This window comes from Dama dama, chromosome 17 (genome assembly GCF_033118175.1).
Source record: "Dama dama isolate Ldn47 chromosome 17, ASM3311817v1, whole genome shotgun sequence".
In the NCBI taxonomy this organism is placed as follows: Eukaryota; Metazoa; Chordata; class Mammalia; order Artiodactyla; family Cervidae; genus Dama; species Dama dama.
In genome coordinates this window covers 62,284,028-62,307,444 of record NC_083697.1, presented here as the reverse complement: position 1 = coordinate 62,307,444, position 23,417 = coordinate 62,284,028, and the positions used below count along the sequence as shown (strand labels likewise).

At 41.1% G+C, this 23,417-nt stretch overlaps 1 protein-coding gene across 3 annotated transcripts in view; it reads right to left on the bottom strand.

The window, feature by feature from the left end:
* FAM114A1 (family with sequence similarity 114 member A1) overlaps nucleotides 1–23,417 on the bottom strand; it is a 69,465-nt gene that overhangs the window by 23,985 nt on the left and 22,063 nt on the right. For 2 of the 3 annotated variants that reach the window (XM_061164567.1, XM_061164566.1), the window contains exons 3-7: nucleotides 22,948–23,035; nucleotides 9,962–10,075; nucleotides 9,734–9,837; nucleotides 7,039–7,173; nucleotides 2,281–2,433 (exon numbers count right to left, since the gene is read on the bottom strand). In XM_061164567.1, coding sequence (XP_061020550.1) covers nucleotides 2,281–2,433; nucleotides 7,039–7,173; nucleotides 9,734–9,837; nucleotides 9,962–10,075; nucleotides 22,948–23,035 — 594 coding nt within the window. Of the gene's footprint in view, nucleotides 1–2,280; nucleotides 2,434–7,038; nucleotides 7,174–9,733; nucleotides 9,838–9,961; nucleotides 10,076–22,947; nucleotides 23,036–23,417 lie in introns of those variants that run through there. The other variant, XM_061164568.1, reaches the window with a different exon arrangement.

Below are 23,417 nucleotides of genomic sequence, written 5' to 3'. Positions count from 1 at the left end.
ATCCCTGGGTTGGGAAGATCCCCTGGAGAAGGAAATGGCAACCCACTTCAGTATTCTTGCCTGGGAAATCCCATGGACAGAGGAGCCTGGCGGGCAAGACTCAGCAACTAAACAACAACAACAGGTTACTAAGCCAAGAAAAGCTCTGCATTTCTCACAATGAAAAACTATGAACAATGAAAATCTCCAGGCTGGGGAAAGAGAGATAAGCACGTGGGAGTAGTCTGCAAACAGAGGGCAATGCCCCCGTCCTCACTCGTGGCAATATCAGTCCTTTGGGGCTGTTTGGACCCCAGGGCTCTTTCATAGCCTGACCTACAGTGGGGCAGCTTACGTCTTTCTCCTACCAAGAGAGCTTTGAGGGGATGTGCTTCCCTGTAATGTTTTCAATAATAATAACAAATATATATGTAAGAATGGATAAAAAATAAAATGTCATTGACATCATATATGCATATACATATATATGCATAAAATGGTAGCTAACCTTCATTGACTGCTTATTATGTACTAGGCAAGTTGTAGTTAGCTTCACATGGATCATCTCATTTAATTTTTTAAATATTTTTATGAGGTAGATTATTATCATTCCCATTTCATAGATAAGGAGATTGAGGTAAGATAGGTCCAAAATTATTCTACAGCTACTAAGTGGCATTTGATCACATAATGTCTGACCCCAAACCCTGTTTTTGTCGGGAAAAGTTGGTGTTTCGGTGGAAAATGGCATTTTCTAGATCAGTTTACTAGATTACCAGATTCTGGTTCCATGGGAGCAGTTTTATAACTCTGTAAGTTATAGATACCTGATAGCAGTGCAAAATAATTTGTAGACACGTGAATAAATTTTGTCCAGTGGAGGGACAAGCTCCCCTCCTACGGAAAACCAGATTTGTGTCCATTTGCATATTCATTTTAAAATTGCTTTATTTTATATGAATTTGTACTTATTCAGCTTTTCCTTTGAGCCAGTTATAACATCTGACTGGTTCTTTCATTTAATTAATGAGTTAAATAAATTCTTTAATTTGTGTTCATTTGGTAGTTATCTTCATGAGTCATGATTTTGCTTTAAAAAAAATTATCCGTTAACAGTTTAACCACAAGACTGTCAGTGATGGTTGATGGATAACTCAGAAGGAAATAAACACATAGTCACTTGTAACTTTATAATCCTGGGCGTGTATGGAGGGTGGGGTGGTGTCCTTCCTATTTGGTTCTTGGTTGCCTGTTATACGGCAGAGGTCATCTTTCCCTGAAAAGGTGAGTTTCATGAATGTCTCAACCCCCCCAAATTCCACTTGTAAGAAGACGAGGCCTAGAGAGAGTCAAATATCACTTTTTCCTTCTTCCTTTCCTTGGAAGGAACTTGAACTTCCTTCCAAGTTCCATTTCCCGTCTGAGGCCCTGCCTCTCCCCAGGGAATGTTACTGGGCTTCTCACAGGAGGTCCAGAGGATACTGCCCTGTGGCCTCCACTGGAAAAACACCCCAGATCACAGCCAACCTGAGGTGCACACAAAAGAGTAATATACACAATTAAATGAGTCAATGGTTCTGAAGCACTTAGATTAGTCATTATATAAATGCCATGTAAGTATCAAGCAAAAACACATTTGGACATGGACACGCATACCACATAAATCCTTTTTTAAAAATAAAAAAGAAATCACAAGCTCTGCTGACTTCCACTCTTCACGTTTTGTTTCTCTGGGATCAGCGTGCGAGGGTGTGAACGTGCGGGGCTGTAGGTAACTTCCCAGAGATCTGTTCAGGAGCATCCCTAAACAGAGCCTTGATGCCCATAAGAGAGTCCTGCCCTTCACGGCCCAGGCATTCTAACAGACGAGTGAATAAATAACCGTATCACCCGTGAAACTGGGTGCATTAGACCCTGCAGTCTGGTAGAAACATCAGCTGCTTTGTTTTCTGGGCAGAAATGAGGACATAGCCAGTCCCTCGGATCTGGGTACCACGTCACCAGAGAGAGCCACAGGCCGGGTGCGGACAGTCAGGTTTTCGCACAGTCTTTTGCGCAGAGAGGAGGGGGCAGTGATGATTCGTATCATGATGGCCCTCTTGGGACTGGTGACGGGGAACAGCTTGGCAAGGATCAGAGAGGGAATGATACAGAGCCTGAGCAGTTCATCGGGCCGCAAGTGACGGTGACCTCAGCTCAGAACCGAGGCTCTAAAAATGAGCTCTTTTAATAACACATTTTCTTTCACATTTAAGAAAACACACTCATGAACATGCTACTTCCATGACAGGACAGACATACCTTGTTTTCGCTTTCATTGGACAGAATTTCCAGGGCTTCCAGGTGTGACAAACCTTGATACTCATCGAATAGCATCCCGTAGTGTGCGGTCCTCTCGGCTGGGAGCTGCTGGGCCAGCCTCTGCTTCTCCTTCTCTTTGGCCTCCCGTAACATCTGCACAAACACACATTTGTACACTAGATGTGTGCTTAAAAGCCCCAAGTACCGCAAGATGTAGGGGGAGATGAACACTGACTTGGTACTAGTGAAGAGTAGGCTTTAGTCACTTTGGAATTTCTGCAAAAATGACTTTTTTTAAAAAAAGGTAGGGGAGTTTTTATTTATTTTTTTTATTTTTTGACCACATCACACAGCTTGCAGAATCTTAGTTCCCTAACCAGGGACTGAACTCATGCTCCCTGCAATGGAAGCATGGAGCCCTAACCACTGTACTGTCACATTCCCCCAGAATGGCTTTTTGGATTAATTTTACCCACAATTTTTCACATAATATTCCACTTTGGATTCTTCATGTTCATATGTATACAACAAAACAAAGCAAAAATTCTAATCCCAGGAATAGGATTGGAAAGAAGGAAAGCAAAAACTGAACAGTGGTTTCCATTGAAGTGTTTTCTGTGTGTGTGATTAATCTTATTTTTTTTAATGTCCAGATTTTCTATATGAGCAAATTTAAAGTACACTGGGAAAGCTGAATCTATTGTGACAGGATTAAGTTGCAACTTGTATACCTAGGCAGACTTCAAAGAAAAAATAAGTTGATCTGATTTTATTTGAATTATTTAAAAATCTTGTGTGTGTGGTTATTAAATATCTTCAATTAAAAAAAATAAAATATAAGCTCGTAGTATATTCTTCACCAGATACCTAATATAAATGTACATATTAATACAAATAAAATGTTAGCTTATCAATTTCTTAGATTGGTTTTGAGAAAAATGACTGTGGACTGACTTCCTCTTCAGGCTGATCATTTTTCTCCAGTTATGTTCCTATTGATTAAATAATAAGACAGTAAACACAAGTTGACCAGTTACTCATAATTTCCTGCACTTGCTTTCTTTGATTCTAAGCACCTTCTATTTGATTCCTCATCAAGGTTACTGTGACATTGTTTATAGGGTTCTTTAACATCTGTGAAGAGCACCATAAATGCACTGGCCACTACAAGGTCACAAGGGGAAGACTGTAAAAGAATAGATTTTGGTTTTTATTAGGTGTCAATAAAACAATCAGCCTCATCCTCCTTTTCAGTTCCTGAGGTCGTTAGCCCAAAATCCAGGAGGCTACGGAAAGAAGTCACCCTCCTGTCTGTTTTCAAGAGTGAATGAGTACAAGGTTTGAATTTTAAAATTTTCAAAACCACCTCTGGGAATTTTTAACACACAATAAAAGCCAACTAACCTCACTGATCTCACTGGCTTGGTTGTGGTGAAATAAAGTAATAAAGTGACACTGAAATTGCTTCCTGATTGCCCTCTTTCTGGGCTTTGCAGGTGGTGCTAGGGGCAAAGAACCCACCTGCCAGTGCAGGAGATGCAAGAGACGTGGGTTCAATCCCTGGGTCAGGAAGATCCCCTGGAGAAGAAAATGGAAACCCACTCCGGTATTCTTGCCTGGGAAATCCCATGGACAGAGAGAGGAGTCTGGTGGGCTACAGTCCATGGGGTCACAAAGAGTCAGACATGACTGAGCTGGTATTATTCTTTACCCTCTTTCTGGTCTATTTCTTTTTTTAACAGCACTCATCATCTTCTAAAATATGAGATAATGTATATTGTTTGTTTGTCCCTCCTCACTAGAACAAAATCTCCAGTTTTAACCAGTGATGGTCTCAAATGCTTAGAACAGTGTGTAGCACATGGTGGACATTCAAAATGCATTTGTGGAATGCGTTGTGGAATGACTGAATGAATGAATAATTACTGTTTGGAAGGAGGCTGAAGGGGGTAATGTTGTGGCCATCCAGTGTAAACTGGCCAAGTGAGTCATAGGTGCAATGCTGAGATGTGTCCCAGACTGTTCCCTGGTGGCTCAGCCGGTAAAGAATCTGCCTGCAATGTGGGAGACCTGGGCTTGATCCCTGGGCTGGGACGATCCCCTAGAGAAGAGAATGGCTACCTAACTCCAGTATTCTGGCCTGGAGAATTCCATGGACTGTATAGTCCATGGGTCGTAAAGGGTTGGACACGACTGAGTGACTTTCACTTTTAGATGTGTAATTACAAACAAATGCAGATGGCAAGTGTGTATTCTTGGGTGACACATTTCTATGAGCATTGCTACTTACTTTTTTAGCAATAGACTGAATGCAGAGGTGACAAAAAATTGTGATGTGGCACAGAAACTATGGTAATCTGGGAACTTGCCCAGGTCCAGTTCTTCACTTTGCAGGAGTGTAAACTCAGGCCAAAGACTCACAGACTTAGTTTCTGAACTTGGTCACAGTTCCTCCCACACTGTCCCCTTCTTGACTAGAATCAAATTTATATATATGTATAAATTTCTGTATACAGATATAACATATTTATATGTGAGTACAAGTATGTATATATAATATACATTATATACATTAATATATAGATACATTCTCTCTATATATATATAGAATATATAAGGGTAACAATTTATACATATAGGGAAAGTGAAAGTCACTCAGTCGTGTCTGACTCTTTGCAACCCCATGGACTGTAGCCCACCAGGCTCCTCTCTGTCCATAGAATTTTCCAGGCAAGAATACTGGAATGGGTAGCCATTTCCTTCTCCAGGGGATCTTCTTGACCCTGGGCTGCCCAGGAATGCTCACACTGTAGGAATGAAAGAGAAACCCTTTTCATTCTAAGCCACATTGATACTTGGGTTATTATTACTATTATTGGTTTTTATTTTGCATTTTTACAGCATCTAATGTTAATGGCCTGATTAATACAAAATCTATTTTCTTCTTTAAGGATCAAGAGGTTAATGGTCTAGCTGACTCTGCCAAGTCTCTACCAGGACTATAATATCAGAGTGGTTACATGTTGGTTATTATGGAAGTGTGTGTTAGTTGCTCAGTCATGTCTGACTCTTTGTGACCCCATGGACTGTAGCCCACCAGGCTCCTCTGTCCATGGGATTCTCCAGGCAAGAAAACTGGAGTGGGTAGCCGTTTCTTTCTCCAGGAGATTGTCCTGATCCAGGGATTGAACCTGGGTCTCCTGCACTGCAGGCAGATTTCCTATCACTGAGTCACCAGGGAAGCCCCTACAGTAGAAGAACCAAGAAGAAGTCACCTAGAAATCAAATTTTTTAGGAGCTGCCACAGTTGATATCACCTGTTTTCAGTGATATCTCCTTTGTGGCTTTCTAGCACTGAGTCATGGGAAGACGTGTCTGTCCTATCGGTGAAATTTATAAAATCCTGCATCTGCTGCTCCTGATTTTGGTAAGACACAGAGAGACCTGCTATGTCAGACTCTTAAGGGGGAAGAGCTATAGGGGCATGTCTGAGACTATGGGGTCTGAGCTGGGCATGTGCTGTATGAAGGAGCAAGTTCAATATTAGAGTTTTGTATTTAGAAAATAAGATAAATATTACTTTTAATTTAATTGATTACTGTAAGTAAAGCAAAACATAAATTAAATTCTTCATATCATACTTCTCAAGGAGGAAAATTTTACAGCTGGAAGTGTGACAGGAGAAGTCCAACCTTGCATATAGTAAGAGAAATATAAACTAAGATTCCATTGAGATAGCATTTTTACCTATCATCTTGGCACATAAAAATAATAGTGATAAGAACTAACATTCTTGGGTGCGAACTATGAGTCAGGTTCACTTCTAACTCATGTAATCCTCACAACAAAGCTATTAGTAGGTATTGATGGTCCCAGTGTATAGAAGAGTAATGTGAAGCACAGAAGGGTTAAGTCAAGGGTTAAGCTCAAGGTCATGGAGCTAGAACCTGGTAGAGTTAGAATATGATGGTACTGCAGACTGAATGTTTGTGTTTCCCCAAAATTCTTTTGTTGAAACATAATCCCTGATGTGATGGTATTAAGAGATGAGGCCTTCCGGAGGTGATTAGATCACAAGGGTGGACCCCTCATGAACAGGATTCAGGTCCTTATAAAAGAAACCCAGAGAGCTCCTCCACCTTCTTCCACCATGTGAAGAAGCTGGGAGAACATCAGCCTCTGAATCATAAAGCAGGCCCTTAACCAGACACTGAATCTGCTGTTGCTCTGACCTTCAACTTGCCAGACTCCAGAATTTTGAGAAATAAATATTCGTTGTTTATAAGCCCCTCAGCCTATGGTATTCTCCTATAGCAGCTGAATGGACTAAGACAAATGGTATCAATGGAATTATCTTTAAGAAATTATTAAGTATGTATAATTTATATTTAATAAAGCAAGATACCAAAGAGTTGGTTAGTATGCTGGCATTTGGTTGAAAAAGTCTGTATGTATACATGTGCATATACACATATATATATTTAGCTATATTTACCTATATGGCCATATCTATATCTAAATCTGTCTATATAATGTCTCTGATAGAATCTGTAAGAAGCTGTGAACAATGGGTAACAATGACTGCCTCCCATGAAGAGTGGCTGGGGAAAGTGGCATGTTAAAATTTCAATTTTCACCTCCTGCTATTTCATGTCTTTGAATTGGACATGTGCTTTAAAATATCTATCAAAGGAGATAAATACAATTTTATTTACTTTATTGACTGAAAGAACAAATCACAAAAGTACATAATCCCACCTGAGATAAAGAAACAGTTCTCTCCATGAGTGTCTTGGTCCGTTTAAAACCTGGGTCACTTTCTGCAAGGACATTCATGGTTTTCTTGCCGATGAATTCCAAAGCATCAAGACCACCAGTTAAGACGCTTTTACCCTGCCAGTGAGGTAATTGCATGAGATTAGGTTTTTATGTTTTGCTGTTTCGAGGCAGTCAGCACCTCCTAGAATGCACTAACTTCAAATATTAAAAGCAATATGAAGTCACAATTTTTTCTCATCAGGAGATTTATCATCCATTTAATTCTATTTTCTTTTCCTTGGAAGAGCATATATCATATAATTTGTAGGACATACAATGTTATTTTAAAAAGGTGCTTAAGAAAAGCAAAACATTTTAAGGATTAATTTTATTGGTGTGTGTGAATAGGTATGCTTCTAAGACAAAAAATTAACAGATGACCCAATTCCTGATTTTGCTTGAAACAATTTTAACCCAAGTAACAGAATTATTTGGAGCAGTCTATAAAAATGTCAAATAGTCTTGCCAATTTAGGGAATTCTTTAATCTAGGGCCCTAGAGTGTAGGACCCTCAGGCTGCTTCCGTGGCTCTTGCATACTTTCAGAAACTAGCGATAACTGCCTATAATTAGTATATTCATGGAATAAGACAGGTTGATTTCTACATACTTCTGGCTCTAGAAATTATTCTATTATGCAGTTATCCTCTGCAAATTCCTTTGCCAGCCACTGTTTCCCTTCTTAAAAAAGAGTAAAACAACCAAGATTAACTTAGATAAACTGTACATAACAAATGGAACTGCGTACATTTCTTTGCAACACCTTGTCTATACCCCAACTACACAACTACAATTACAATCTGCATATATCTGTGTTTTCTCACCTTACATGAGTTTTCATAAGTTATATTTTAATATTACTATAATATTTTACTGTTTATATGCATCATTCATTTTTCAAAATTATCACTTCAATAGCAATATTCTATTTCACTGATTAATATACTTTATTAGTCATCTCCGTTTTGGACACTTAGACTTTGTTTTCAGATCTGGCAGCCAATCAATAATCACACTAGAAAACAGTTTTTAAATGCACATATTTTGGGAAGACTAGGAGATAATAGCAATTACACTTTAGCATAATTTAAATTTATTTTCTCCTGACATTCTGAGGCTTACTTCAGTGGAGAATAAAACTGAAGGATGGAGGGACTCTGGCAGGTTTGGTGGGGGGTGGGGTGCCTGAGCTTGGGAAAAGCGAGGCCTGGAAGGTTGGAGGGCACATGGAAAGGAATGTGAGGAAGCTGAGGACAGACTCAGAGGGCCCTGGATCGGAGCTCAGGGAGACCATGAATTCACTCCTTGTACCAGAGATAACGAAAGCGTTCCACTCAACTCCCAGCTCTACAACCCTCTCTGCAAGTCTGCCGTGAAGTCACTCAGTCGTGTCCGACTTTTCGCGACCCCATGGACTGTAGCCTACCAGGCTCCTCCGTCCATGGGATTCTCCAGGCAAGAATACTGGAGTGGGTTACCATTTCCTTCTCCAGGGGATCTTCCCGACCCAGGGATCGAACCCGGGTCTCCCGCATTGGAGGCCAAGGTAACGCCTTAACCTCTGAGCCACCAGGGAAGCCCCTAAAACATATTAGTTGACTCCTAAAACATATTAGCTGCCCGCTTCTCCCCGCTTAGTCCAGAGTACTTCAAGTAGCAAGGAGAGGAACAGCCATTTCCTATTTCTGGCAAGCCCTGACATGAAGTCTGAGTAAGACGCCTCCATGTATGTGTCCATAGCCCCCTCATCTCATATGCCTTTGCATCTGATAACTGTTGAGCTGCCTTCACCTTCCAGGATGTTATTATGCCTTCTTGTCTGTCAGCGTATGCCCAGCATCTATCATGGCTCTTGGTATATAATGGGAGCTAACTACCTTTTTAAAACAAGTGAATGAATGAATAAAGTGGAAATGAGCCATATTTTATGAAACACTAGCTGTTTGATTTTACAAAGCAGAAAGTAAACCTTTTCTTCTGATCCTGAAGACCAGCTAGCTGCTTCATCTCAGCTGGGGTGTGTCCTTCTTGTTTTCATTATTCATCAGTGCCTTGTCAATAACAAGGTTCTTAAGTTTCTATAAGAGGAAGGGGCCAGGGAAGAAGCCTGCTATTCAAGGAAAGAGAGGAGTGGGAACTGGGAGGTAGGGATGGAGGAAGAATGATGGTCTTATTATCTGGAAACACGTTAGAAACATCTTGGGGATGCTCCTGATTATTTACTGGTATGTGTATATTCATACTTAGAATCACTTCATAATTTTTCAGATTGAAGGTTAAGAGACACAGAATATTTCAGAAAAACAACTGTCCCAGCTCTAAGAAAGAGCCCTCCCTCCCCGGTAAACAGAGATTGTCCTTGCAGCTGCTGGCAAGGACACTGTTACATCAGACTGAAAAATATTCCTTCTAAGCAGCTCCTTTCTTTTAAACATAAAGTATATTTCATTTTGTTCTTATCATCTTGGCTCCAAGGTTATGCCTACTCTGTCGGAGAAAGCATAACAAAACCATAATCAAAAGTTTTGAGCAAGGCCATCCTTTCTCTGATGTATCTAGGTCACTGGTAAATAGAAATATCAAAAGAAGGCACAGGCAGGCCTCAGGGAAAACAGAGGAAGCAGCTAATGACTCACTGTGTTCTGAACTGCACTGGTGATGGCTGACAGCATGCCCCGAGACCCCGAGGAAGGAGGAGTGGGTGGGCTTTCTGCAGGGCTCTGATCTGCAGCTGCATCGGCTACGAAAGAGAAAAACACCCTTTTAGAGTTTGTTTTGCTGATCTGAACTTAGAAATCTATATTTGCGCACATGGTGTAATATAGCCCAAGTCCAAGAAACACCCAAATAAACGCACCACTCACTTTGAGAGACTTCATTTTCATCATCAGGTTGGGCCCCTTTGGAAGGGCCAGAGTTTGCACTGTGAATCCGGAGGGTGGCCCCTGCCTTTTCCTTGACTGCTGTCAATCCATGACCTGTCAGGAAAGAAAATACGACTCACAGATACAATAGAAGCCCATGGTCTGCAGATTCCATAACTCATGTCCCAGAGCCCCTATAAGCGGAAGCTGAACATCCTAGTCGTGGGAGAATGTGGTAGGTAATAGCATAGACATTGGGAGCCCTCAGGCATGGGCTCCAGTCTGAGCTGAGCTTGTCTGCCTAGCTGGGTGACTTTTGAGAAGTTCTCAATCTCTCTGTGACTCAGTTTCTCCACTATGCTGTTGTGAGGAGCAAATAAGATAAACACATGTAAAGGGTTTATTTTTCCCCTTTATTTATCACACTATCCAATGAGCAACCTGGGGTTCCCAGCCCAAGATATTATCTGTGAACGGTATTCCTGTCTTACCCTCCTTCTTCTTTTCTAAGTCTCTCAGGGTGGGTATGCATCATTTATGTTTTGATTTTTGGTATGCCTAACCCATTGCAGGTGCTCAATTACTATTTGTTGAACTGAAATCAGTTGCACCTTAACAAGCTCTTTCAAAGTGCCGGTTATCTGTTTAGCACAGTCTGTGTGTGTGACAGTCCGGTCTGGAGATGTGTCAAGATCCAAAGGCAAGCCAGTGGGAACACCGGCAGGGCACACAACAGCTGCCCTGACATTTGTCTTTAGCAGGAACAGGCCAGACACAAGAACAGTCAGGATGAGGGGCACTGATCCTACTCCATCTTTGGGGGGACAATGCCTGTATTTCCTGGAGCTCAGCACAGTGGGTAATCAATAACTGTTTAGTGAATACGGAGCTGACCTTCCCATCTACCCTCCCACTAATGCACACAAACACACACACACACACACACACACACACACACACAATGCTTGGCTTGACAGAAAAATAGTTTTATCTACATTTTATCTTGGCACAATATTTTTTTCTCTTTAGAGGATCCCATGATTCTCAAACCAAACAACAACAAAAAAACTGACAGTCTAGTGATGTCTTAAGCAGCTATTTGAGTTCTTAAAGGAGAAGCGGCCTGGGCTGCCATCATCACAGCACTCACCTCCCCCCAGAGCCTGGGGAGAAAATGGAAAATGTTCCTTGGGACCTGGGCAACCTCAGGTTGTCGAAACCCAAGGAAGCAGCAATAATAATACATAGGGGGAAAAGTCCCAAGTCACAACATGATTTGAGAACCAAAGAGAACTGTCTAGTCATAGAGGACGCTGTTAAAATGACCGACTGTCATCTCCTGAGTGAGAGAAAGATATGGATGAACCTCAAACCCAAAGAATCATATTTTATCAATTTTAACCTTATTTATTGGAGGAATCTTAATTACAGCACTGAAATTTACCAAACTGATATAGGATTAATTATATCCAGTGGGAATCACCTGTTATTATACACTATCTAGAAACCACTGAAACTTAGGAAACACTATTTGCAATGTTTACAACATTAATTACATACAGAAATATGTAACTATATTCATGTGTAGATCATTAGACACAGTTTGAATTCATTATTGTTACTTTTTAAAAAGATGCACTATAACTGCCAAAACTAAGGCTTGAATTGATTTCAATTAGTTTAAAGCATTTCAATGGAAACTTACTGGAAACTTTCAGTAACACATTTAAGTTATGGGATATAATTTTGTTGTTGTTGTATAGTCATTAAGTCGTGTCTGACTCTGCAATCCTGTGGAGTGTAGCCCGCTAGGTTCCTCTGTCCATGGGATTCTCCAGGCAAGAATACTGGAGTGATCGGCCACGCCCTCCTCCAGGAGATGTTCCTGACCCAGGGATCAAACCCACATCTCCTGCATTGGCAGGTGGATTTTTTTTTTTACCACTGAGCCACTTGGGAAGCCCACAGGATATAATTATCTAACATTTATATACTGAGACCATATTCCTTGACATCCTTTAAAAACATGTGTGTGTGTATATATACATATATACATATACATATACATATACATATACATATATATACATGTATATATACATATATGTATATACATATACATACATATACATATATATACATAATATATATAAACACATATATATTCCAAAGGAAATAACATACATTCAAATCTCAATCCATGATTCTTATTTAGATTTCTGGGAGCTAAAATCAAGGAATAAATAAATTTCAGAAGGCTAGGAGGCAACTGCTACATCTTCTTTGTGGAAATCATTCAAGAGGGATGACTTCACATCCTTCCCCGAGATCATTCAGGTTTACGAACCTCACTGTGATTACTCCTCTTTCACCTTCTCCACCTCTTGCAGGTTAGGACCATGTCTGAATCTTTTCCTGGGGAAGAACTGCTTCTCACCATCTCAGAACACAAACAATCATGGATATATATATACCACCTGCCTCTTTGTTTCAGCAAGGAAATACCATTTTATGTGCATAATAAGTAGAATGTGTTTGTTGAATGGACATGACAATAGACTGCTACTTCAACCACACACACGCACGCTCGCACACACACAGAGCTCTATTTTGGTATAATCGATATACAGATCTGCACATATTTAAAAGTTCCCCCAATTATATTTTCTAATTAACAATTCTTTTTTCCTGAATTCTTTTGTTAGTGAAAGTACGTCTTTACAACATTCTACTAGAAATATGAATCTATGGTTTTTTATAGCGAAGGTTTAGGCTCTATGCCACACCCTACTTTGAAGAATAACTTCTAAAACTTTACTTAGTGTGACATCTAGTGCCCAGAACAAGGAATAAGATGGAGTCATTGTTGCCTTTTAACAGAGTAATTCATTCTCAAAGATACTGATTTGGGTCTATCAATAACAGAGAAAAACAACCAGCATGAGTAATAGTCTAGGGTATAGCTCATGAATTCTTCCCAGGACATCATGAACCCTACGCATCCCCCCAAGAAGTGAACCCGTCCAAATTCCATGATTCTAAAGATGAATATCCTCTACCCTTTGACTTACTGTGGTAAAAAGAAGGTGCATAGAGCAGAGATGGTAAGATAATAATGCTGCTATACTGCATCATTAGAAACAAATGCTAAATGATTGTCTGGTATTTAAGGCATCATCTATACTCTAGTGGAAAATGCCCTAAATGTAGGAGGCATTCCTCTTGTGGAGGAATTTTGGTTCCATCAATTATTAGCCATGTGGACTCGGTGACTTTTCTGAGTCTCTGTTGCTGCATCTTTTCCGAAAGGAGGATGAGAACATCTGCCTCCCAGGGTTTTGTTAGGTTACTGAGCAGAAATACGTGAAAGCCTTGGTCCTGGGGCAACATTATTGAGCACAATGTCCCAGGCACTGGAAACTATTTTCAGTATAGTAAATTGTCTCACATAATCTTTTCATTATAAAGTAAGGGATATTATTCTACTCATTTCATGATTGAGAAAACGGATACCTGGCGACATGAAAACACTTGCCTAAGATCCCAAAGCCAATAAGTGGCAGAGGCAGGATCTGAACCCAATCTTTCTAATACTCACATGCTCCATCACAATGTTATATTAAGAAAATCTTACATGCTATTTGTAGTTGACTAAACATCATTTTAGTCCTATTTCTATAACTCCTTGCAAATCAGACACTTTATCAGGAGCTTCATCATTCTTAAAACATTGCGTGTGTTAATCACTCAGTTGTGTCCGACTCTTTGTGACCAATGGACTGTGGCCCTCCAGGCTCCTCTGTCCATGGGATTTTCCAGGCAGGAATACTGGAGTGAAAGGCCATTCCCTTCTCCAGGGTGTCTTCCTGACCCAGGGATCAAACCTAGGTCTCCTGCATTGTGGGCAGATTCTTTACCATCTGAGCCACCAGGGAAGCCCATGAAAACACTGGTTTACACTAAAATGAGCTTGAGTGACTTTACCTTGACCAAACAGCAAGGTGAAGGTCACTCTGCAGAGAAACCTTCCTCTCACCCTGCCCTGTCCAGCCGTGCCTGGGGGTGATACAGCTTGCTGCTCTCAGGATCATCTCTGTGCTGTTCAGGCAAGGGTCCCAAGACACTGTGGGGCGCTGTCTTCCACCTTCCGTCTAATTTTTTTCTCAAAAATGTTTACCAGTCTCGCTTCTTATGATTTCCACCAAGATCAAAACCCCTTTGAAGGGAAGTCTCCCTTCTTTCTGCAGGATGAAAATAATTTGTTGTTGGTGGGAGGGTCTCTCTGACCAAGTGGTAAGTTAGAGAAGCAACAACGGTTTCATGCCAGCACCCTGGATGCCTGGGCAGCCCGCAGAGTGCTTCCCCTGGTCCCACACGATAAGGGATCCCCGCGAGGGCAGCAGCTAACGTGTTCAGAAGGCTCTCGTCTTTTAGATTGCTTTAATTTTAACATAATATTTTCTTCTTTTTCATTTCATTTCTTTCTTTCTCTTTTACAAGGTGAATGTGTAAAAAAAACTATAAAAAAAAAATCCCATAATCTCATCTCTTTAAGATTTCTGGTTGCTTTTGAAAAAATAAACATTTATAATGTTAACAAAATCAGATTATAAAAACATAGACAACAGAAGGTGGGCTAGCCTCTTTTTCCCTAGACAACATCCACTGACCTAACAGGTAGTAGAGTCTATGAACTTACAAACGCCCATGAAATGATTTTGGAGGAGGGCCTGGCAACCCACTCCAGGATTCTTGCCTGGAGAATCCCACAGACAGAGGAGCCCAGTGGGCTATTGACCACAGGGTTGCAAAGAGTCAGATGTGACTGGAGCGACTCAGCACACATGAAACAATATAAGACCTGAAAAAAGAATCGGTTCTAAAAGACAATGAAGAAAATTTATAAATTAAAAATTAAATAATGTTTACTTACATGTATTAAAAAATGGACTATCAGTCAACTGGTCAACTACAGTTCAAGTAAATTTAACTCTTCCATAGTTATATATACAGTATATATTTAATGAGGGATGTGGATGTGTTTTATTATACTTACTGTGATATGAGAGGGACTTCTAAGGAGGAGTGCTAGAGGCGCTTAAAAGACTTAAAGTAAGTGGCCTTGCCTTCCTTAACCTAACCCAGACCCTGTTCCCTTTTAAAGATAACAAGTCCAGTTTGTTTTTTGTTGATTCCTTTCAGCAAAAAGCTTTATTTTTTATTTTTTTTATTAGTTGGAGGCTAATCACTTCACATCATTTCAGTGGGTTTTGTCATACATTGACATGAATCAGTCATGGATCTACACGTATTCCCCATCCCGATCCCCGCTCCCACCTCCCTCTCCACCCGATTCCTCTGGGTCTTCCCAGTGCACCAGGCCGGAGCACTTGTCTCATGCATCCCACCTGGGCTGCTGATCTGTTTCACCATAGATAGCATACATGCTGTTCTTTCGCAACATCCCACCCTCACCTTCTCCCACAGAGTTCAAAAGTCTGTTCTGTATTTCTGTGTCTCTTTTTCTGTTTTGCATATAGGGTTATCGTTACCATCTTTCTAAATTCCATATATATGTGTTAATATGCTGTAATGTTCTTTATCTTTCTGCCTTACTTCACTCTGTATAAGGGGCTCCAGCTTCATCCATCTCATTAGGACTGGTTCAAATGAATTCTTTTTAATGGCCGAGTAATATTCCATGGTGTATATGTACCACAGCTTCCTTATCCATTCATCTGCTGATGGGCATCTAGGTTGCTTCCATGTCCTGGCTATTATAAACAGTGTCTTTCAGCAAAAAGTTTTTAAGAGCACATTCTTACATATAAGTGTCCCAGACCTGGCTTCACCATAGACAGTGGGGTCTCAGCTCAGCAGATGGTGGTGGAGGCTGTGTGTGCTGCTGGGATTCGGGAGTTTGCTCTCCCCTGCTGAGGGCCCTTGGCTCAACACCTGCTTTGCAATGCCCTTCGCCAAAGGGAACTGGCTCCCTCAAGACTCTACTGTAGGGACTGGTCAGTGAGGGAGCTGGTGATATAAAAGCCTGGCCCTGTGCATTAATAGGGGACATCTCTGAAGAGTCACCCCAACCCCCAAGCTTCCTATGGGATGGGCTGCAACTGCATCATTGTTCATCTTCTCCTGAAGCCCTATTCTTTTCATTTTTTTTTAAAAAGGATAATTTTATTTTTATTTATTTTTTATTTTTGGTCGTGCTGGGTCTTCGTTGCAGCAAGCGCTTTTCTCGAGTTGCGGCAAGTGGGACCTACCCTCTAGTTGCAGTGCTCAGGCTTCCACTGCGGTGGCCTCTCTCGTTGCAGAGCATGGGCTCCGGGGCTCACAGGCTCAGTAGCTGTGGCTCGTGGGCTCCAGAGCGCAAGCTCAACTGTTGTGCCGTAGGGGTTTAGCTGCTCCACGGCATGCAGGATCTTCCCAGATCAGGAATCGAACTCTTGTCTCCTGCATTGGCAGGAGCCACTGGGGAAGCCCCCAAAGCCCAGTTCTGCTTTCCCGGTCCTTCACTATCTTTGCAAGGCTTGCTCCTGAGAGCCCTTCCCAGTAAAACTCCAGCACACTCATTGCTGCCTCAGTCTCTCCCCTGAGCATCCAACCTGGGACACTGACCTATCTCATTCTCTTTGATGTTTATGTAGAACATTCCACAGAATGACTGTATCATGCTTCACATTCTCTATGGATGGATACATGAGTAGCTTCTGGTTTTTCTTATATTCCTGGTGAACTCCCTCACCTCTTCCTGGTCTTTGCTCAAACATCACCTCATTAAGACCTATCCCTCACCGCTCTTTAACCTGTACTCCTGACTTTGTATTTTTCAAAGACTTCCCACTTTATAACCCTCTATATAATTTTCCTACTCGGTATGTGTATTGCTTATTGTCCACATCCTTCCACTAGTCTGTAAGCTCTACTACTGGGTCTTCTCTTACTTGCTCACTACTTTATCTCAAGTGTCTAGACTAGTGCCTGGCATGGTAACTATTTGATGAGTATATTCCATATTCACACATTTATCTTAATGAACTTTTGTAAAGAGTCAACAGTGGGACTGCTGGATAGAAAGGCTCATAGATTTAGGATTTCATCGGCAGTGCTAATTGCTCTTCTGAGGGTTACACCAATTTCTACTCTTCTTCAGGTGAATTTTGGAGATAGAACAATTTAAAAGTATTGACTGCCTTTCAGACTCTACTATCAATGAATTCAAGATACTATAAAAAGTTGTGAGAAGTAGCTGTTTAGAAAAACACATGCATGGTGTTGCTGCACTCAACCAAAGCGAACTTTATGGCAGCAAAACGTGGAGCCAGTCCCCCTTCCTTTTGGGGAAGTCTCCTCTCTCCATCAATCTGGTCGAGCTCCAGTCTGTAATTAGGTACTCACGTCTCTCTGGGCTCAAAATCGACAAAAAGAGTTTCTGAACTCACAGCGTTTGCCTCGCCACCACACAGGAATTCATTAATCCCTGGGCCCTATTCACAGTTTGAAAGGATTCTGAACAAACTCCAAGCATTAATCCTGTTATCTTTTGTACTGATATTTGAGAATTTTCACATCATCAGCAATATCATCTTTAAAAACGAATCCACGTGATATCGAGAGTGAAATCCCTAGTAGAGTTCTTACTGCAGCGTCATTCTGACAAGTTTGCCGTTCTCTGTGATAAACACTGTCATTATTTCTGACAGTGCTGGTAGAAGATGTTCATTAAAACGTGCAGAAGGAAAACACCATGTACCTCATGAGTGGATAGGGAAGGAGAACAATGATAATTTTGAAAAGGTAAATATACAGATCAGCTCTCGCTTGCCGTTCTCAGGTACCCTAGCATAAAGGTGTTGAGGCTCATAAAACTGCCAAAACTAGAATTTTAAATAAACAGGTGGGCCTTTTGTAGTATCTGGAAATAAGTTGCTCTATTCTACTATAGAATTTTTACCTTGGCATAAATGTATATGTCTCAGCATTGTCGACTTTCATTTTGGTTACTAGTCTATCACTTAGCAATATATTCTACACATAAATCAAGTCTCTATGGTGCTTGTGGGAAATCATATCTGTTTCTCACAACAGTACTTTGAAATTATCATTAAAATCTTTTTATTCTTTTTTTTTTTACATTTTCCTTCTGCCTGGATCTTAAATAATAACCACTTTTATTGCATTTTATGAACTCATCCAAAGGCATGGGTGGCAGCTGATCAAGTCTTCTTAGAATGTGATTAATAGTGTGGCTGTAAATGAAACCAGCACAGGGGTTATGGCCTCTCCAAAAACAATTGTTAGCTGAGAGATGTCTGATTTTATATAAGCATTGGGAAGGTTGCTTTTTCATTTCTTCATAATCTTGGGGGTCAAAGTAGTGAGTCAAAAGATAAAATATAAAAATACAGCGTAGAAAAAGTCAATTTTCTATATTTTTCTACTTAGCACAGTGGTTACAAATATCTTTCTTTTGCTACATAGAACCACAGTCTATGGAATCATTATATTTCAGAAGTTGGAGGGAATCTTAGGATTTCTCAAGTCGTCCCACACATACTTTTCCAAGTAAGGAAGCTGAGCCTAGAGAGGCTCTTTGCATAGTGTAGCTAGCTAGTTAGAGACACTTCTTGTGATCACAAGTTAGGGGCAGTCGGGACCAGGGTGCTCAGGTTTTATGACTCCTGATACAACGTGCTTTCCAAGAGAGAACCACCTCTAAATCTTTCCATTCTCTAATTACTCTCTTGCTGACTCTTAAACAGTTCTAGCAATTGTGACTGCGGTTTTTCAACAACTGTAACAGTACTGGTTTCTATGTGTAATGCTCAATCGACAGCTCTGAGTTTCATTAGGGACTTCGTGTCTCCTACAGTTTTATCTGCTGCTGGAATTACCCTGAGGGTAACACGAGGTTTCTGAGTAGCAATCAATTGCAATAGGAGGTATGGTTATTTTCTTCCGTTATTTTCCACAGGCAATTTATAAACCTTCAAGAGCTTGTCGGCTGCTGTGAGTGCTCTTTTCTCAAATAAGTTTCTTTGCCCTGTGATAATAACCTTCACGCTGCAAAGCCCTGAGGATATTATTTGCATGTGCATAACGGAAGGCCTGCCTCGCTTGCCTCTCTGAATCCAAAGGTAACGGCTCAAGATAGACCACGATTTAGTGGTCTATAAACTCCTCAAGCTTCTGTAAGAAGGTGGTCGAATCCTATTCTAACCAACCCTCTGGTTCAGGCTGTGAGCCTGACGGACACTTCTCTACTTGTGGGACACATGATCCGTATTACCTTTGGGGAGTCAAATCACCAGTCACCTCCACTGCCTGTTTCCAGCCTTGGAACCTATGACTTCGGCCTTCCCTCAGGCTACAAGTTTTAGCTCTCTACCAGGTCCACAAAAATACTTATCTCGCCTTAAAGTATACATTGCTATCATTTTAGCCACCATTACTTGGTAAAGTTACAGTCGGTCTTAATCAGAAATCCCCAAGATACACCTTGTGAATGAGTTAGGGATGGTATTCAACTATCTCGCTGCTTCATTCATTCGGGTTGTGATGACCAGTAATGATGAACACAATCTCTACTTCTCTAAAGATGGCTCCAGTTTGTCCAATGGGACTCTTGGAGTGAGTATCGATATTTCAAAATTTCTTTGCTCACCCTCATATGCCCTTTGGTTGTTGTGGGTACAAACAAGAGGAAAACGCCAAGATTAAAATGCTTTCAAAATTCTAGCATGTACCTAGAGCCATTAAAAAATATTAAGATTCTGGAATTGGTGGTGTAACTGTTAAGGATTTCAAACAGAAAAGGGAGGTGTGGTAGGTAGAACTGAGAGATCACTCCTGAGACTCTCACCCCTGGTATATACACCCATGACTCCCCACCACCACCAACTGGAGGGTGATTGTGTTGTTTAGTCACTAAGTCATACGTGACTCTTTGCAACCCCATGAACTCCAGGCTCCTCTGTCCTCCACTGTCTCCTAGAGTTTTCTCAAATTCATGTCTACTGAGTCAGTGATACCATCCAACCATCTCATCCTCTGCCACCCCCTTCTCCTTTTGCTTTCAATCTCTCCCAGCATTAGGGTCTTTTCCAATGAATCGGCTCCTTGCATCAGGAGGCCAAAATATTAGAGCTTCAGCTTCAGCACCGGTCCTTTCAATTAATACTCAGGGTTGATTTCCTTTATGATTGACTGGTTTGATCTTGCTGTCCAAGGGGCTCTCAAGAGTCTTCTCCAGCACAATTTGAAAGCATTAGTTCTTCAGTGTTCAGTCTTCTTTATGATCCAACTCTCACATTCGAAAAGGAAATTGCAACCCACTCCAGTATTCTTGCCTGGAGAATCCCATGGACAGAGGAGCCTGGTGGGCTACAGTCCATAGGGTCGCAAAAAGCTGGACACAACTGAAGCGACTTAGCATTAGCACTGGAAAAAATATAGCTTTGAGTATACTGCCTTCGTTGGCAAAGTGATATCTCTACTTTTTAATACGCTGTCTAGGTTTGTCATAGTTTTCCTTCTAGGGAGCAAGAGTCTTTTAATTTGAGAGTGAACAGGATTGTGAATATGATGGGATTCACTCGATAATTCAATTCAATTCAGTCGCTCAGCCGTGTCTGACTCTTTGTGACCCCCACGGACTGCCAATGCGGTAGCTGCAGGAGGTGTCAGTTCAATGCCTGGGTCAGGAAGTTCTGGACACCATTATAACTTGGAGCACCCAAAACATTATACTGTTTTATGACATAAAGCACGAAGAGAGTGGTATAACTTGGTGATCAAGTAATATACTGTCCCATGACACCACAATTTCAAAAACTTTTAGACTCCACACTTTTAGTTTTGGTTTAGAAAGCATGCTGGTCCTGAGTACTGTCAGTGGCAAGATCCATTTGGGAGTCACTAAAAACTCAAACATTTTCCCTAGAAAGCAAGATGCTTGCAGTGCCTGTTCTCACTCTAATAAGAGACTCTGTCCTGTTCAGAAAACAAAACAGGCTCCTCTACTTTAATCTGACTAATTTTTCCATCTGCATATGTATTGGGTTGGTCAAAAAGTTTGTTTGTGCTTTTGGCTAACCCAAAGTATCCATGGTATACCTGGCCCTTCAACTAGCAAAAGAAAAAAAAATCTGCTTTTCAGGCTCTCAGCAGAGAGCAATGTTTATTTGATCACCATCTACTCCTTGCCATAGCTCTACTGGTACTTGACAGGCAAGGAATTAGGAGAATGCAATGAGTCCATTCTTCTAGGCATCTAAACTCTATCAAACTAGATACCGGCCCCTTCAACTGTCTGTGACCACGGTTCACTGGGGCTGGAGACTACTGATTTTAGGAGTAACAGTGAATTGGACCAATTCATGGCCCATCACAAGATCCTCATGCCACAGACTATACGAGAACACCTGAGTCAGATGATCTGAAAGCGGTGTTCCCTGTGGCTTCCGATGTTCTGCCTGTTACTCTCTATCCTCAAGATGAAATGTCAAGGCTAGGTCATCTTAGACATGTTTATGTTATATCTTCAGTGTTCATGAAGAGTATACACAAGAAATGGTCACATGAAGAATAGTGTGACAAATCTTCACTGATGAGGACACAGTCATTAAATTTTCTCTTTGTATAAGAGCCAACACAGGACATTTCTTCAAAAATTTAATACAAGGAAAATAAAGTTATGTAAATATGCTATCTTGTTTTATCATTCAATGAGAAAGATAATCTACTGGCAGCCAAAATAAAGTTATCCAAATAAGCTGTGCTGTGCTGTGCTGAATTGCTCATCATATCCAACTCTTTGCAACCCCATGGACTGTAGCCTGCCAGGCTCCTCTGTCCATGGGGATTCTCCAGGCAAGAATACTAGGGTGGGTTGCCATGCCCTCTTCCAGGGAATCTTCCCAACCCAGGGATTGAACCCACGTCTCCTGCATTGCAGGTGGATTCTTCACCATCTGAGACACCAGGGAAGCCCAAGAATACTGGAGTGGGTAGCCTGTCTCTTCTACCGGGGGAATTTCCTGACCCAGGAGTTGAACTGGGGTCTCCTGCATTGCAGGCAGATTCTTTACCAGCTGAGTTACCTGGGAAGCCCCTAAATAAGGTAAGTCTTGTTTTATCATTCAATGAGAAAGATCATCTACTGGCAGGCAAGAATCTCAGAGTTAAGGTCAATGTTCAATTATAGTAACTCTACTAGCCTAGATATATATCTTCTTCCTACCTGCATATTTTTCTATTTGTATTTCAATATGCTGTGATGAATGCCTTTTTAGAGTAGCCTATTTGTATATTTTAAAATGTTTAAGTGGATGATAAACAAAGCTTTAAGAATGTATTATAAAAGCCCAAATCTTATATTCTAAGATGCAATACAATAAAATGGTTAAAAGCTATACTGTGCGGTTCAAAGCCCAATTCAGCTACTCTTGATTTTGGATAAAGTTTAAGCTCTCTGTGATTCAGCTTCCTTATCTCTAAAATGGAGGAAATAAGAGTACCTCCTTATAGGGTTATTTTGAAGAATAGATGTATTAATATACAGGAAGCACTTAGTAAGCACTAAAAACAATTTTCTCTTATTATCTTGTGTGTGTGTGTGTGTGTGTGTGTCTGTGTGTGTGTGTGTGTGTGTATGCTCAGTCTGTCAGTTGTGTCCATCTCTCTGCAGCCCCACAAACTGCAGCCTGCCAGGCTCCTCTGTCCATGGAATTTTCCAGGCAAGAATACAGGAGTGGGTTGCCATTTCCTCCTGAGGGCATCTTCCCGACCCAGGGATTGAACCCATGTCTCCTGTGTCTCCTGAATTGGCAGGTGGATTCTTTATTACTGCACTCCCTGGGAATCCCAAATAGCTCATGAGGTAATGTTAAACTCTATCAGTACATGGTATGATCAAAATGTCATATCCTATTTGGCCCCTGAACTTTATCCATTCAAATGCAATGTATAATGCTTACCTACTGTGGCAGATGCTGACGAGAGCAGAGATTTGCCCCAGGAGCCCCAGCCTGCCCAGCCCCCTCCACGTGGAGAGGAATCCACAGCCTGTAAAAAACCAGATTAGCCACAAGGTCAGCAATTCGTTTATCCCTGCATGGAAAAATACCCATTCGTCTGAAACACAGAGACAGTTAAACAAATCACCAACAACCATATCTCACTGGATTATAGTTTACAAGGACCATAAAAGAATATACCAATCCACACTGCAGTGTGTACTTTGGAATCAAACTGATGTGTAGTGGTGTTGGCATCTGAGGGCTTAGCTTAAAGTTAGAAGGGAATTTGACGTCAACCAAGACCCCGTCTCCCATTATCTGGAAGACAGTGATAGGGCTGTGGAGGGGAGGGGTAGATTTAATATCTTAGGGCCCAGAGTGACTTGAAAAACTCCAAAACAACCTTGACTCATGCAATTTTTTCCCTA